The sequence below is a fragment of the Aptenodytes patagonicus genome, chromosome 6 (genome assembly GCF_965638725.1).
Source record: "Aptenodytes patagonicus chromosome 6, bAptPat1.pri.cur, whole genome shotgun sequence".
Lineage (NCBI taxonomy): Eukaryota > Metazoa > Chordata > Aves > Sphenisciformes > Spheniscidae > Aptenodytes > Aptenodytes patagonicus.
The window spans coordinates 4,185,798-4,203,748 of NC_134954.1; the positions used below are offsets into that span (position 1 = coordinate 4,185,798).

Sequence of the window (17,951 nt, forward strand, 5' to 3'; positions counted from 1 at the left end):
AGGGGTCTGATTTCCAGCAGGGGATGCTCAATACTTTCGAAAAATCAGGCTTAACCTGAACGTGGGAAATAGAAAATCCGAGATACGAGTCACGTCCCAAAACCTTAGCTATGGTTTTGGACCGGGCTGGCAGTGAAGCAAGGCTATAGAAATGTTTCAAACTTCTCAGAGAGCACTTCAGGCCTCCGTGTTTTATTTCCAGGCCTCCGGGTGTCTCTCCCTTTAAATGGATCCTGAAGTTAGTCTGGAATAATCAGAATGAATCTGTTTTATGCCAGCTCCCTGCAAGCACAGCATATGCTACAGAGTACAAAACCGTGCCTCGTGCAAGAAAATCTATATGCTCAGCTGGAGATTTTCATAACTAGGAGCATGCAACTGGGCCCATAGTTACCTGCACAGAGCTTGCGATAGCTTTCAAATTAAAACAAGCCATCGCTCGTGGGAGATAGCCTCATGATTATGGAGCAGCTCCAAGCAGAAAATCCATCCTAAAATTCAAATTAGTAATTATTTCTTACTCAGTTTTCTTTTCCCAAACAAAACATACCATATAAAATGTACGTGAGGTTATTTGTATCTAGGTAGCTGTAAGATGTCACACCATATGCAATCTGTGCAAATCCATCTAAAACCTGACTCAGAACTACAGGGAACACCACGTGGCATTTGCGGGTCACGAAAACATATCGCAGGGCAAGGAACACCCCTTGGTGGGCAAGTGACACCCTCACAGCTCTTCTCCGACAAAAATGAATGATTATAGCTATCTGAAACAGCGTATGGGGAGCAGAGCTTAAAAAGCACACAGAAAACGCATCTTCTATAAAGCTGGGGGGTAATTAATCGGAATAAAGGCAAACACGCGTTTCTTTGCTACCGTTCAGGGGGAGATGTTCATAACTGAGCACTTCAGGATACTTGCTCTAGTGAGTAATTAAGAACCGCATGAACCACCTCAACAACCCGGACAGAAAAGTCAGTAATCACGATTGCAATTTTACATTACTGAGATTTTTCCAAAAATACCTCTACATTGTCAACTTAATGAAGCGTTACAAGCAACCAGACACGTATCCCACGCGGACTACGACTCCTGGCCTGAAGGACGCTCGTTACTCTGACACCCACCTCACCGGGCCTCAGGGATGCTCCCGAGGGCATGGGACATGGGTGGCTGCCCAGGATTGATCCCAAGCCTCCGTTCGGCACCACTTTCCCGCAGGGGCAGCAGCACCTCCTGCCGCAGCACCGCGAGCCAGAACTGCTCGGGTGCCAGGGTTTTTGAATCTTGAGGCTACACGTGTAAAAGAGACATACGGCCTACTGGCTAGGAGGCTCTCCCAAATGAGCTTTTTACCATTCTGCCTTAAAACCACTCATATTCTTTCGGCCTGATAATCTAGACTCTGAGACAACCTTCCCCTAACCCTGCCGGTTTCACTGTACTTTTTATTTTTTCCCATCTCCAAATACTCCAACGCGTGCCTGGGAGGTAGGAAAGTTACTTGATATTTTTCATAGCTAATATTTCACCAAGGAACCGTGCTGGACTTCTCTTGAAAAGAATAATAACGTTCTCGTTTCTTCCCCGAGCCGCCCTGTGAGCCGATGGCTGCCCAGAGCCCCTCTCTGCAGACCGCAAACAAAAACGTGCTGGAAGGTCCCTGTGCGGGGGAGAGCCGTGGGCGCCCGGGCTGGGGTCTGCGCGCTCTGCCGCCGGCCACAAGCCCACCCTGCCACAGTGGCTGCCTGCAATCACCCCCCCCCCCATTCACGCGGGGATGAACCCCGTCTTGTCGCAGCCCCTGCTCCGGTAACGGGTTTGAGTGTCTGTTTTCCTTCTGATGTACACACCGCTGCAGGCGCTGGGAAGAAGAGGGTCGGGTGTTGCAGCACTCCTCGCTGGGGTGGGCATCACCGTCAGGGGCTGCCGCACCCCCGGCGGGTGCTGGCGTGCCCGGGGAGGGCAACGGCCAGAGGGACCAGCCTCATTCGGAGCAAACCTCAGCACATCCCTGATTTTAGTCATTTCGAAAGGAAAGCATCGATGTGGTCTTTCCCAAAGTTTTCCCTGCTTTTCCCAACTAAAATGATTTATTCCGTTCAGTTTGAATTAGCAAAGAATTTCAGTTGTGTTTTCCAGCGAGGAGGATTATGTGTTTGAAGTACAGGAGATATTTGATTCAGCCCCGAAGGAGGCAGCGGGAGCAGAGCTGTGTGAATTCCCACGACACGGGGTTTGTAACGAGGCAGGAGCTAACGACCCTGCGGCCTCGCAATCCAAATGCCCCGGCCTTGGCAGGTTCTGAGCTTGGAAACTGAACTGCTCCAGCACGTCTGCTCTCTGGGAAGCACCGACCCACCGCCCTTAACTTTGAGCATCTTTACATCTGCATTCGAGCTTCGATCTCTCTTGCCAGCCGTGGTCTGTCCTGCGCAGGCAGACCTGCTGTTCCCATTGGAGAGCTCACCTGGGAGCAGAAGCCAAGCAGGTGCTCTCCTGAAGAGGAGCTGACCCACGGCAATTTTGGAGCCCGAAAGACTCGCTAGCAGGTTTTCTCTCTGCTGTTGCACAGCGTGTGCTCACCGGAGCGGGAGCCGTGCCCTTTCTTGTCAGGATGTATGTACTTGGGGCCACCACAAAAGCAAAAAAAACCCCCAAACAAAAGCAAACCATAGCCAAGAACATCAGATATCCGATTACTCTGTTTTATCTCAGTTGGCTCTTAGGTGTCAGCATAGCTTGCTGGCTCTTGCTGTCCCTTTCTGTCTCACAACAGCAACGTTTCATCAGCAAAGCTCCAGGATTTTGTTGTAGGGTTAGCTGGGAGATCGCGGCTCCAGCCGCTGCCCGCTTAGCTCTGCAGGCAGTCCCGGGAGCCCCGAGCTTCAACGGCTCCTGGTGCTTTCACTCCTTCTGTTTGCTCATTAGTTTCTGCTGCAGTGACGAGTGCTTTGTTTCATTGTTATTGTCGGCAGCATTTCCAGCTCCCGCGTCAAAACGGGTTCGAGGAAATAACGCGTAGAAACAGACAACACAACCAGACGGCTAATCCCTACAACTGCAGCCAGTGCTACGCGGCCCGGCAGCCCTTTGGGCTTCCACAGCGATGCCCTGAGCGTGACTGACATCCCGTAACCGACGGCCCCCCAGTTAACTGCCCACCGCACACCCCCTGTGTGCAGAATCATAGAATCACAGAATCATAGAATCATTGAGGTTGGAAAAGACCTCTAAGATCATCGAGTCCAACCGTCGACTCAACACCACCACCCACTAAGCCATGTCCCTAAGCGCCTCATCTACTCGTCTTTTAAATACCTCCAGGGATGGGGACTCCACCACTTCCCTGGGCAGCCTCTTCCAATGTTTCACCACTCTTTCAGTAAAGAAATTTTTCCTCACGTCCAATCTAAACCTCCCCTGGCACAACTTGAGGCCATTTCCTCTCGTCCTATCGCTTGTTACTTGGGAGAAGAGACCGACCCCCACCTCGCTACAACCTCCTGTCAGGTGGTTGTAGAGAGCGATGAGGTCTCCCCTCAGCCTCCTTTTCTCCAGGCTGAACAACCCCAGTTCCCTCAGCCGCTCCTCATCAGACTTGTTCTCCAACAAGAAGCCGCCCCAGGAGAGGCGGCAGCTCATCTGCCTTCTGGTACGTCCCGGCTGCGGCCGCGTCAGGTCCTTCGGCAACCCCTTACTGCAAGGAGGGGAGCTGGAGGAGAAACTCTGCCTGCTCCGCGCCGCGGCCTCCAGAAAGCAAAGCGAGGAGAGGAGGAGCAGAAAACCTGCGCGGGGCCGACGGGTCTGTGCCAAGCGGTTCCTGCTCGAGCAGCTCGAGCTCAAGCAGAGGGGGTACGGCGATGGTGAAGCTGAAGGTCCTTCCTGGTGATGATCATAGTTCTACATGGGCTTGGCTATTCTTTGGCTTTTGGATTAATTTTATTTAACTCAATGCAATTCTCTTAAACGAGAAACGCATTCTAGTTTGGTCTTTTTTTCCTGTCCCCCCCCCCCCCCCTCTTTTTCTACAGCTTTGGATGCTTTTCTCAAAATTGGATTTCTCTGTTCTCATTTGACGTTTGATTTTAACATCCTTTGATTTTAACTGCCTGCGTTCAAAATTCACTTCATGGCTGTAATTTGCTTGTTGTGAATGCGTAACACAGATTATTTTTGCGATAATCTAAATATTACAAGAAAAATCTTTCGCATGCATACCAAACTTGTTAAAAATTGGTAAATGCATTCAAACCCGTAGCAGATACTTTTAAGATATCCTTGATAGATCATCTGTCTTGAAGATTCACCCTCCCATATTAGTTACAGCTGAAACACTGAGTAGCCAGTTACCAGTTTTAAAAATGTTCAAAACTGAAGTAAAAGGTACACGCAGCCTGATGCTTCTCAGCACACGTGGGACAACATTTTTCACACCGAGATCCAAAACTCCATGTTCAAAGCTACGCGTGAATGTAATTTTACTTCTTCCCAGATCCGGGCCCGTGGCTGGGCAGCACAGGGGTGGCGTGTCCGGAGTACGAATGGTACAGATCATCCTCCTGCTTCTCATTTCGATATTATCCGGGGGGGGGGGGAGAAATCCCTGTTCAGATCAACTTTATGTTGCCAACGTAACATCTCTCCAGTGAATGTTAAGATATAATTACCCTGTAAGGAATGATTCCTATTAAACATTTAATACGTCTCCCTCTAATTGAAATTTAAGGCTTTGGTTGTGGTTGGGTGTCACTAAAGATGTGATTAAATATAAAATATGTATAATGCTTAACTCCTTTCGGGGTGTTGGGATAGCTTCCACTAAGTAACAAACATAAATAATTTCTTTTGCACTCTAAAAAGTTTTTAAAGTAGCTCGATTTGAGGCTGGCGCAGGAATATCTCCTTCCCCAGATGAAAGGGAATCTTTCACCGGCTTCGCCTGAGGCAGCGGGGGGATGAGAGCCTCCTCGAGCTCCGCTTCGCCCTCCGCCTTTCCGCCCCTTGTATCCCGTTCCCTCGCAGGGCTTTGCGCTGCCCCAAACCTCCCCCTCTGCCACCTGCCTCTCCTCTGGCTCTGGCTGCCTCGCGATATTCCTCTTCTGTCTCACAGCCTGCGCTTAGAAGTCTTCTTACGCAGAACTATTTGCCATGAAGGTATAATGGAGAAAAATGTAGATTCCCCTCTTACGCAAGTAATCCAAAGGCGAGAGCTGAACATGCCGAGCATCAGCAAGGATGCCAACAACATGGTATTTGGACATGAGGAAAAATTTCTTTACTGAAAGAGCAGTTAAACATTGGGACAGGCTGCCCAGGGAGGTGGTGGAGTCCCCATCCCTGGAGGTATTTAAAAGACGTGTAGATGAGGCACTTAGGGACGTGGTTTAGTGGGCATGGGGGTGTTGGGTCGACGGTTGGACTCGATGATCTTAGAGGTCTTTTCCAACCTCAATGATTCTATGATTCTATGAACAGTCCTAAATCAAACACTTGCACATACGCATAATTTTTTTGCCTATTATTAATAATCTTGCTCATAGCCTAAAAATCAGTCCTTGTCAAAAGTTCCATCTGTAAACACCTGTGCAATTCCACATGTTACCAAGAACTTAGACAAAGACTTGAAGAAGTACCGGCAGCTGTTTTCCCTGGCCATCTTCATTTCTTTTCTTCAAGCAGCACAATTAACGACGTTTTGACCGCAGCATTTCTCACCGCCACCTTTGCCCAGTCCCCTGGGACATCTGTGTTCAGGCCACCGAGGCCCTGCCCATCCTGCAGTAAAAATAAAACCTACGAATGTCAGCAGTGGGAAAGCGCGTCTGCTCTTGTGCTTGTCTCCCTCCCTGAACTGCTCTTCTCTGTGTGTTTTACCTGCCTTGCGCTGGTTATTTGTGCGTAAAAGAAAACAAGTGACGAAAGTTTGTTTTGTGGTTATTTTAAAATTGTCCTAATATTTGAAATAAAGCAAGTCCAGAGAATCACTTTCAAAAGTGATTGAAAAATAAACTCAGCTGTAAGAATACACTGTGAAATAGTTTACCGGAGAAAACCTCAACTCCAAGAACAGCCGACCATGTTCTTGTGGTTGCCTTAAATAAAAGGAGTCTCAGAGCGGAGCTTTTAGCAGAAAAAAATTGGTGTGGACCTCACGTAATCCTAAGAGTTTGGAAAGCACCGATTGTATGAAGAGAGCCCTTTCTTACAGCGCCGGTGGCGTGCCGTGCCCATCAGGCACGAGCGTTTATAACTCTCCTCAGTTCTGTGAGGGTTTCATAGCCCACGGATGGGGGTGGATGCAGGATTCAGCGCCGACACATCTATCCTCTGCAGTTTTGGTTGCTGAATTTTATGGCGGTGAAAGGCCAAACCCCATCTTCGTAATAATCCCACAGCCTCACGTGCCTTCTGCGTTTCTTTCGTTCTCTCCCCTCAAATGCGGGGACAATCCGTGTTTTCTCTCCCTGTTACGGCCCTGGTTCAAAGCTAATGTTTGCTAATTGCTTGCACGCGACTATGTTGAAAGTGCTTGAACACAGCAGGAGAGGAAGAGCCATCTGGAGCAAGGACCCAGCTACGCTCAAGCCTGAGCATCTCTAACACCAGCAATACGGTAACAGCCAGAATACGGGCTGGATTTTCAAACGCTCAGAGGAGGCTGCAGAGCTGGCGGCTTAAAACAAACCAAGCCCCACAACCCTTAGACTTACACATTGACACTCATTTTGCGTGCAAGCTATTGAGAAACCAGTCCAGGGATCTCCTCACCTCTGCTTTGCAGACCACAGCTTGGCTTCAGACCAGCCTGGTGTCAGCTTGCAACATTCCCTCCATGCAAACCACGTTTTTTGCAATCTAGTTATTCCCAAGGATGCCCGACAGATTTAGTTGCTCACTTCTTGTGAACATTAATTAGAAAACAGTCTGCCTCCACATCACCTGGATGGCTTCTGAAGCACCCATCCATAAACACAAATCATAGCAAATGCAAAATGAGTCCAGTGAGACCAACAAACCAAGGGACAAGAGGGCTCGATGCTCAGACTTACCTCCTCTGTGCTGCGGATTCCTGCTGTCGCCACGGATGGCTGGTTCCTCCCATATATACAAACGAGCAGGTAACTTCATCTACCACTACACATACAGTATAAAGCGGGTTAAAATTTGGGCCAGAAATCATGCCTTTCAGCAGACTGTTGGTTTCGCACAGTGCAGTGTCCGAAGAGCAGAGCTGGGCTTTTCAAGGCGAGGATGAGGAAGGCGCCTGGCTCCCCGTCCAGCCGCGCGGTTGATGCTGGTGTGCAGCGCGCAGGCGAGAGCTTGGGCTGTTACCAAGTCACAGGCGCGGGCTTACACGGCCGCTGCACTAATGCTGGAGCGGGGCCCGTCCCAACCCACGGGGTGCCCATCCCAATTGCCCCCCTCCTTCCCCCACCAGAAAAGAGCACCGTGTGGGTTTCAACCCTTAGCAAAGATTTCTTCTGGAAAATCCCACGTCTGCCGACAGCGAGGCACAGCGGCAAGCACTGGCAGCACGTGCAGCACCGGCAAGCGGGCAGAGACTGGATAACGGCACTTTCACCTTGCACATATAGATGGGGTGAATTTAGAGGCCACCCTTGGCTCTTGCCTGCCGGGCCAGGCTACAACTTGAGTTAAGACTCACCAGTTGTGAACTGGGGGTGTCACGGGAAGAGATACAGGGAAAGGAGACAGTAGGGCAGAACGAAGCAACACACTGGAAAAAACCCTCCTGGCATGGCCACGTAGCAAGACATAGCACCGGGCTCTGACCCGGACGAACACTCGTGAACCTGTAGAGGCCCCAGGGGAATCACCAGGGTTTCTCCAGGGAAAACGAGCCACAGCTTAACGGAATTGTGGGGACTGCACGCATAGAAGAGAGGGATCCTAACAGACACTCACGACAAACAGGGACCCCTGAAAGCAGGGATTTTCTCCGGGCAAAGGAATGAACATGAAGGAGTGTGGGAGTGCTGAGGTTAAAGGGAACTCCTAAGAGCTGGCAGAACCGCTCCACCTCATCCCAACATGACGCAGAAACCCAAACAAACATCTCGCTAGAGGCACGCCGTTTCCCAACAGGCCCCGGGCGAAATCTGGGACTACGAACTTCAAAGGAAGAACAGAGCTTCCTTGGTCTCAAGCAGGAGGACTACACCGAGCCCCTGTTTCCCAGGGTGGCCTCAGTCTGGGGCCGTGGCGGGAATCTGAAGCCACGTTCCGCAGAGGGTCGTAAATGGCCCTATCAGCAACCGCAACACAACAGGCAGCCGGGATGCGGGGGGGCACCCTGACCTCCACCGCCCTGGGAAGTGCTGACACGGGAATGAACCAACGCACAGACCTTCAAAGAGAAAACTTTATGGACGCTTTTATACACATACACAAATATTTTAATATGACGGTAACTGAAATGTTATCCATATTCTTAGTACTGTCATAATTAACTAAAAAGATATTTTTTTAAATTTTGTAAAAATGACATATTTTACACATCTTCTATTTACAATTGCAATATACTTAAATGTTATAAAACATCCACTCTGACCTTTAAAATATATGTATACTAGGACTTAGTATTAGATATATTATAATTTATAGCAAACTTAGGGTTTGCTGCGTACCTATCTGTTCAATAGGAATTTCATAATCAGCCTGGCTTAATAAAGGCTGCTCAAAACCAAAAATCGACAACAAAAAAAAGATAAGGAATGTGCAAATATTGGGGCAGGCAAAAAAAATAAAAAAAACATATCAAGCTTGCAGTTTTAAAAAATAACAACGTGAAGACTTCCAATAAATTAAAATCATAACCCACAAATCCTTTTCCTGGCATTGTCCGTGATCAAATTAATTTTCAGCACTATTAATCTAAAAGGAAAAAAAAACCAACCAACCAAACAAAAACCCCCAGCCACCCCAGGTCTTCCCAAGGCCGTGTGTTCCCCACGCAGCAGTCAAGCATCAGGATTTGCCAGGGTGGTTGCTGCTGGCACAGACGAGCTGGCTCTATTGATGACTCGCGAATAAGTGCGCTCCATTCCTTGCTGTTTTGCCGAGTCCTCCTTGTATGCAATCTTCTCATAAAAAAGAAAAGAAAAAAAAAATGCAACAGTGAGGGAGATTTGAATAGTTTGGTGTCTGAAGCGCTCATTGTCTAACCAAGGATTTCCCATTTTTTATTTATTACACAATGATGCTAAAGGTCTGACAGAGGAGAAGGACCTTTGCCCGGGGACCCAGAAGTGACCGGAGGCTGCAGCGAGAGGGAGAACGTCCCTCTGAGCTGGGGGGATAAATGGGGCTGGGCTGGGGTCACCGGCTTCTGCCAAGCGGTGCTTCATGGGGTCCCCCGCACTATGTTTCTCTAACAACTCTCATACAAACATGACCGAGAAGTCACCTACGTTTTATAAACTCAGCAGACACCTGCACTAGCACCTACTGACCGCGGTACGGACCGGCCCCAGCTCTGCCCACGCAGTCATTCGGGGCACGCAGCATCCCCACCGAGCTTCACACGCACGGCAGCTGAAAAAAATATGTCTGTCAGGCAGGGTTTGGACCAATTGCCCCGCCGAGGCTGTAGGTAGAGCTGCACTCTCAGGGAGAAGCAGTGGCAAAAGCTTGCTCTGCCCTGTCCTACATATAGGCTTTAGCAAGAAGGAAGATTTTTTTTTCTGTAGAAGTTCTTTTTAGCCTTGTTAATAGCTATTTTTCCTACTTACTTCTATACATACAGACTGAAAACCTGCCTTCTTCCATGGGGCACTATGTTGAAGCATCCACAGCAGAGACAGGGGCCATCCCCACTGACCACGCAGCCGTCAGCGGTGGAAGAGAAACCTCTGCCCCTCACAAAGCTCCAGGCGTAATCTTAAGCCATCAACCCCCAGTTATCCCTGGTCGGGGTTACAGGTCAACCACACCACATCTATTACTCGGGCAGACATGGCCACGCTGCCTCCACGTACAGCTTCAGTGCCTGAGCCAGCAACTCGGGCAGCCCTGGGAAGGAGCTGCTCCCACGCCGCGGGCTGGAGGAAGAGCACCGGGACTCAGGCGCTCCCTGGCAGCGCCCAGCAAAGCCAGGGAAGCTGCAAGGAGAGCAGGGCAGCACAGCGGAGCGCAGGCAGGCTGCGGCACACGCTGCCTGCCCAGACTGCCAACTTCACCCCAGCCGTGACTCAAACCCAAGGCCCTCCCCAGGGGCGTCAGACGAAGAGAGCTTGGGGCGGCCGCTCTTGCACCGGGCTGTACTAGTCCTTCCGAACCGTGCGCATCCGGGCTTGCGCACCCTCCACTGCACCCCAGCGTGGCCTCAGCCTGCGTCCCAGGGTACGGCCACGAGCAGTGTGGCGGGCAGGGCTGTGAGAAGGGGACATGAGCCGGCAGTGTGCCCAGGCAGCCAAGAAGGCCAATGGCATCCTGGCCTGTATCAGAAATAGTGTGGCCAGCAGGAGTAGGGAAGTGATCGTGCCCCTGTACTCGGCCCTGGTGAGGCCGCACCTCGAACCCTGTGTTCAGTTTTGGGCCCCTCACTACAAGAAGGACGTCGAGGTGCTGGAGCGTGTCCAGAGAAGGGCAACGAGGCTGGTGAGGGGTCTGGAGAACAAGTCCCATGAGGAGCGGCTGAGGGACCTGGGGTTGTTTAGCCTGGAGAAAAGGAGGCTGAGGGGAGACCTCATCGCTCTCTACAACTCCCTGAAAGGAGGTTGTAGCGAGGTGGGGGTCGGTCTCTTCTCCCAAGTAACAAGCAATAGGACGAGAGGAAATGGCCTCAAGTTGTGCCAGGGGAGGTTTAGATTGGATATTGGGAAAAATGTCTTTACTGAAAGAGTGGTGAAACATTGGAACAGGCTGCCCAGGGAAGTGGTGGAGTCACCATCCCTGGAGGTATTTAAAAGACGAGTAGATGAGGCGCTTAGGGACATGGTTTAGTGGGCATGGTGGTGTTGGGTTGACGGTTGGACTCGATGATCTTAGAGGTCTTTTCCAACCTTAATGATTCTATGATTCTATGATTCTATGACCGCGCTCATGGGACAAGGGGGGGGCTTGGCTTAATCAGTACCTTTCTATGCCATTTGTCCCTGGCCCTTCCACCCGGCCACTTTTGCTACTACTGGCACATGCTTTTGCATTAGGAGGCTCTTGTCGAGCTGCCCCACTGACCTCCCCGTGTTCACGACTAGGATCCTAAAGAACATGCGTCCCAACACTGCTCATGGACAATACATCACACGTATACCTTGTCTTTTTTTTTTTTTTTCTTTTTAACTCCCTGAGCAAGGGAGTCATTAGACACGAAACTAAACAAACATACCAAGTAGAAAAACCAGCAAGTGAGGAAAGTACGTGACATTAAAAGAAAAAATAGATGTAAGAAAAATGAACATACCACTCTTGGCTATAGTATTGAGGGAAATGTTAGACAGGGAAGAAGAGAAGCTGTATAAGCAAGGACCATGACAGAGCTGTCAGAAAAGAAAAACAAAACAAAACAAAAAAAGAGAAAAACATATGGTGATGAAAGAGTCACTGTCAGTGGGTGAGCAAACAAAACCCTCTTGAATACGACAGTGGGAAAGATGGCAAATCTTACTGGTGTAAAGCACACAACACAGTTACAACAGAGCCTCAAGCTTTCCAACCGCGCGATAAACGTTTCAGCCACAGTTTACAGCATGCGATTGCTCTGAGGCAACGCTCCGCTCAGGAGTTCATGCGTTCGTTGCAAGGGGAGTCATTTTCCCAAAACGCCACGCTGCCTGGACAACTGGGCCGTCACTTATGAGGCTGCCGCACAGGGCTGCAAGTGGGAGACCGGTTTTCAGCGTGGACTTTCCAATTCAGGTGACTTTGGTTAAACAGACGATGATTTTGACTTTCGCTGGATGAACTCTTAACTTTACATGTTAGCATTGTTACGTACAAGTAATTTTGTATTATTCAATCTTTTCATTTACGTGAAGAAAACTCAGAGCTCAGGGATATAAATACAGGTGTGAGTATTTAATAGAACTCACCAAATATTTTATGAATGCTGAAACTCATGGGCTGCTCGTGCCTCATTTAAGTTGACCATACGTTTTCCATTCTTGTGGGGAACAGTGGTTCACACAAGACATACGGTACTGCCTATGCACATTGACTGGATGGCCAAAATAACTTCCATGGGAGAGGCATGAACACTGAGTAACAAATCATACCCTTAATACTTACATACTTAATATAACAAACAGTGATAAATACTAATTATGATAAAATTACTGGAATGCTTGAGGTTCACAAATCTTTGTACACCTAAACAGGAGGGGAGAACGGAACAGCAACCACCGCTGAGCTCGACCCCCACCCGGCACACACCGAGCCTTCAAAGCAACCACACAGCTTTTACACCCTGTGAAAAACTAGCTCGATTCCACAGTAAGAACAACAACGGGCCAAAAAGTCTGGTAAATCCTTATTCTCTTCACATGTCAAGATGAATAATAGAGCATCGTCTAATGGGGTGCCAGGTAGACACTTCTGTGAGATGCCGCCACTGATACCAACGGTCAAACAAAGTAACTCTGTACACAGACAGTGCTTGTGTGTGCTATAGGCACCTGGAAATGCAGTGCAACTGCTAGAGAGTAAGTATTTCTCAGGTGCAAGCCAAGGTGGCCTACACACAAGCATGCAGAGAAATAATTAAGCATGATTTAATTTGCACTTTAGTATGCAGAATCGCTCAGTATTTAAATTAAAACAGAAAACATAATAAAAAAATATCTGCATAGCCACAGGCATAGGATAGCTGCAAGTGTGCACCGGAGTCCAGTTCAGTATTTTGGGATGCATTCCATATAATGTAGCCGTGCACGCTCAGCCTTCTGAAGCTGCTAACAGCTGAAATAGTTTTAACACAGCATGTATTTTGACAGTGTCCTTAAATATAAAACAATAAAAAAGAAGTAACTCTTGCTCTGGAAGCTGAATACAAATAGAAACTATAAAGCTATCTCCTCCAGTTATAAGCTAGGTCTTAAAAGCAGTTTACTGTTTTAATTAAATACATCGCAGCTGTAGGATAAAGCAAGCAAAGCATAAAACACGAGTTTAACTGATTATCTTTCTACGCCTCTGGACCTCAGTCTGCATTTAGCCTCATGACCATTCAACTTTTCAATACGTAGCAAGACAGGTAAGAACACAAATCTTTGTTGATCAGTCAGATTCATTATATATAATACAGCTGGATTTAAAAAAAAGAGGGGGGGGGGAAGGAGTAAACTATGTTTTCTTAGTGACTGTTGCACTGCCAGGTTTTACTTCTAGTATTTTGCTCTACAGCTTCATTTGTCACTGGAAGACACAATTAGCTGCCCTCATTCAGCCCAACCAGTACCAAAATAGATGATCTAACCTGTTCGTTCATAACTGCAGACAGCTCGCTGAGCATATCCTTATAATGAGACTTCATCTCTCCCTGATATTCAAATTGGTCCTCCTTAATAAGGCGTTCGTTGACATCAAGAGCATGTCCACATGCTTCTGCAAATTGCCTACAAGCACAAAACCACAAAGAACAACCATACGAAATTTGTAGTAATGAAAAGTATCTATCTATACCTCTACACACACTACTGTACCTCTTCTTCCCCTTGCAAATTACGCCGTGTTTGAAGTGCATGTCAGAACTCATCCTCAGATCAAGAGGAACGTAGGCTACTAGGATAGCCCAAAACTTCAGTAAATGTTTCCTTGGGAATGACTTGTAAGAGGGTAAATGCAGATGTAAATTAGCCTGGTTCAATTCAGCCTGATTTCATGTCACGCCTACTCCTCATGCTGCGCAGAGGGTGGGAAGTCTAAACTGTATGTTTACCTGAAGATTTCCTTCAGAAGCTTAACTTGATTATCAGGATATCTCTTAGCATTCGTCTCTTCAAGAAAAGCTCGAGCATAGGCCATTGGTCCAGCATTTACCTGGGGCAGGGGGAAAATACACAGCTTAGGTGCAGAGCAGAAGCAGTTTATCGTCATTTTCTCTTGCGTTCCAAGGCCCGGGGGCTGGCCTCAGGCAACCAAGCCTCTGTGAACAGCATCACTCCTCTTGGCACCTGAATGAAACCTGAAGAGTTTTACTGAGGAAAAGGGAGCCGGTCAGCCTCCCACAGACTGCAGATCTCTGCTGGCCTTTGAAAGTCCCCGGCTAGTTAACCGTCTAGAAAGCTGTAAGTTTGAAGACATTTTAATGAGGGCACCAGAAATACATATGCACCTCTCACCCATCCCAACTTTTCTAAATGGGAAATGACAAAACTAATCCTAACAAAAAACTCCCTTTAAAGTATCTGCACGCTCGGCTGTGTGATGGGCTGTATTCTCTAGTGACACGTGACGGTCTTAGAAAGGTCTTAACATTTATTTAGAGAAGATTTGACTGTAATAGTTATATCTGCACATAAATCCAGCAGCCATCAACATCAATGGAAAACTTTCCATTCCCTTACATTTTTAGAGCGGGCTCCAACAGCACTGGAATACAAAATATGACCAGAAATATAAAATAGACAAAACAGGTCTGGAATGATGAAAATGAGAATAAAAACTTAGGTAGATGCGGGGGGGGGGGGGGGGGGGGGGGAGAAAAAAGGCAAATTGTCATTACCTTGACGCTGACACTTCCTTGGAGTTTGAGCTGCAGTCGGATCATGTCCACTTCTTCCATTGTGCAAAGCTGATTGAGCTCTGAGACTTTTTTGGACATCTCATCAATCGCTACTTCGATAGGGTTCAGCTCTGTGCTGGTTTGGCTTACAACTTGAATACGCTTCTTCACGTAGGGAAACAAGTGGCTGGCTACTCGAAAGCAAGAAACGTATCAGAGAAACTCACCCAACCAGAGAGTATTTAAGAAAGCAAAACAATTAAGTCAAAGTATGAACTCAATCTCTTTAGCAATCTATACAAGTTAAGTTTTTTTTTCACCCTCAGTAAGTTTGCAGACGACACCAAGCTGGGCGGGAGTGTTGATCTGCTCGAGGGTAGGAAGGCTCTGCAGAGGGACCTGGACAGGCTGGATCGATGGGCCCAGGCCAACTGTATGAGGTTCAACAAGGACAAGTGCCGGGTCCTGCACTTCGGCCACAACAACCCCATGCAGCGCTACAGGCTTGGGGAAGAGGGGCTGGAAAGCTGCCTGGTGGAAAAGGACCTGGGGGTGCTGGTCGACAGCCGGCTGAACGTGAGCCGGCAGTGTGCCCAGGCGGCCAAGAAGGCCAATGGCATCCTGGCCTGTATCAGAAATAGTGTGGCCAGCAGGAGGAGGGAAGTGATCGTGCCCCTGTACTCGGCCCTGGTGAGGCCGCACCTCGAATACTGTGTTCAGTTTTGGGCCCCTCACTACAAGAAGGACGTCGAGGTGCTGGAGCGTGTCCAGAGAAGGGCAACGAGGCTGGTGAGGGGTCTGGAGAACAAGTCCCATGAGGAGCGGCTGAGGGAACTGGGGTTGTTTAGCCTGGAGAAGAGGAGGCTGAGGGGAGACCTCATCGCTCTCTACAACCACCTGAAAGGAGGTTGTAGCGAGGTGGGTGTTGGTCTTTTCTCCGAAGTAACAAGCGATAGGACGAAAGGAAATGGCCTCAAGTTGTGCCAGGGGAGGTTTAGATTGGATGTAAGGAAAAATGTCTTTACTGAAAGAGTGGTGAAACATTGGAACAGGCTGCCCAGGGAAGTGGTGGAGTCCCCATCCCTGGAGGTATTTAAAAGACGTGTAGATGAGGCACTTAGGGACATGGTTTAGTGGGCCTGGTGGTGTTGGGTTGACGGTTGGACTCGATGATCTTAGAGGTCTTTTCCAACCTTAATGATTCTATGATTCTATGATTCTAATCACCAAATGAGTGAACGTGACGCAGCAGGTCCAAGCTGAATTTTGATGTACCTGGCACTGGAAGAGCATTTCCTTTTGAGTTCACCACTGTGTGCTACTGAGCTGTGTCACAGCCCCGTGGCAAAAAGCTCTCACCACTCAGATTTTAGAATCCACAAATTTCTCCTTCTGAGTTAAAGCACCAAATGATAAGCCTGTACCAAACTTCCAACAGCTCAAAACATCCCGTCAAACATGTTTCAAGTTAGAGGCAGGAGCCTCTAGTTTAGCTGAATTGGGTATCACTCACCCACAGATGAACTGCTATTAAAACATCATCCTTAAAGAAGCAAGGAGTTACTTCTAGTATTCAACCTAAATGCTGCTATGGGAGCTGACAGAGGAATTATTCATCGTTAAAACCCCTTCCTTCCAGTCAAGGCCTTTTCACGGATCTCAAGGAGTCTGGCAAAGGTACAGTTATGGCACATTAAGTCTGATCTAAACTAACAATCTTTTCCCGATTGCCCTACACACTTTGGAAGGCCTCCCAAACTCCGCGTACGCCCTCCTCCAGTGAGCACCTGCTGCCTGTCAGCTCAGACCTAAATGAGCTCCAGCTCACAGGGCGGCTGTCTCCTTGGAGAGCAGAAAACCCAGGACTTCCAGAGCTGGAAGCACGAGTCACAACCAGGCACGGCAGAGAGCCAGTGATCCACAGACCGCAGCCAGACTGCACTTGTCCTCCGCACGCCGCAGGCAGCAGGCTCTGGAGCAGAGATGCTGAGCGGGTACCGTTCCAGCCGCCCGGTACCTCTGCCCAAGCAGAATTAACTTCCACCGCTCCTCCAGCCATACGGGTAGGCCTTGCTTTCTTCTCAAACTAAAAGCACTTCTTTTTACGCAGGAAGCAAATGAAAATATATGACTTTATGGGGGGAGGGTGGGGGGGGGGAGAAAGTTGTTTCCTTTAGAGAAAAGCGCTGAGGTGAGGCAGGTGCCAGAGGGAAAAGCAGGGGAGAAGAGAAGGTCATCAAATTCCCACCTAACGACGAAGACGGAGCCAGGCTGAGGGCGGTGGGAGCTGACGACAGCAGGTAATAACCTAGGGATAACGTTCTGCTGGAAGAACAACCCTCGCCGTTTTTGCCAGACATACCATAACAGCTGCACTTTCAAGTCGGTGAAACTACCTGCTTCAGTACAGATCTCAAAACACCTACTGCTGCTCAAGCACTTAAAAAAAACCCCCACACAAGCTGCTACTCCTTTCTTCTTCTTACAAGCAAAGCTGTGTCATGTAACCAGATGCCCCCAGACATCAACGCCTCTTTCCTGACCTGCCAGAACAAAACTTTCAGGCGACTACGCCTGTACTGTAAGCAGCTTTCTTCACTTTGCCCTTTGGGGGAAGCAGATGTATTGAAGTCGGTGGGGAACCGGATTTTCTGTCACTCGGGAGCCTTTGCTGTGAACATCAGCCTCTCCTCAAGGCTGCCCCAGAGAACACCGCCTCCATCCCAGACACTTTCTCATACTCCCAGCCAAAATTCAGACAGGTCAAGTTTCAGTAGTAGTTTCACGAAGGATGCCTCTTTAAAAAGAGATTGCAATCATGATAAGGAACTAAAGATTTTCTGTTTAATATGACTCAGTAAGAACAGACGTATCTAGTGTTCCTGCCTTTCCTGTCTTAAAACACTGATTGTGCCCAATGAAATGAAATCTTACCTCTCACTTTAAAAAATTCTATATAATGCATCTCACAAATTTTTGTTCAAAATGGGAATATCTGCTAAGTTTCACTCTTCTTAGCAGAATAAGCACCCAACTTTGCTTTTTCTTTGACTTATTATTAAAAGAACAATGGTTCTGAGTGCTAAGCTGCCTCCAGCAGAACCACTCCCAAATTACATCACTGCGAGAACAGTTAAGATGTCAATAATAAGGAAAAATAAGACAGCTGACGGCTCCACAAATGAAAATAACTTTCCTTAGGACGCTCAGCAGGACTGTAAGGAAGCACACACTTTGCCAATGGACACACTGAAAAGATTA

The 17,951-nt window shown here is 48.3% G+C and overlaps 1 protein-coding gene across 5 annotated transcripts in view; it reads right to left on the bottom strand.

Moving 5' to 3' along the window:
* Positions 1–8,382: 8,382 nt before the first annotated feature.
* Positions 8,383–17,951, bottom strand: part of DOCK10 (dedicator of cytokinesis 10) — a 141,868-nt gene continuing 132,299 nt past the window's right edge. For all 5 annotated transcript variants that reach the window (XM_076340893.1, XM_076340889.1, XM_076340891.1 and 2 more), the window contains 4 exons: positions 14,691–14,881; positions 13,905–14,005; positions 13,443–13,581; positions 8,383–9,108 (listed from right to left, as the gene is read on the bottom strand). In XM_076340893.1, coding sequence (XP_076197008.1) covers positions 8,989–9,108; positions 13,443–13,581; positions 13,905–14,005; positions 14,691–14,881 — 551 coding nt within the window. In that variant the 3' untranslated portion in view covers positions 8,383–8,988. The remainder of the gene's footprint in view (positions 9,109–13,442; positions 13,582–13,904; positions 14,006–14,690; positions 14,882–17,951) is intronic.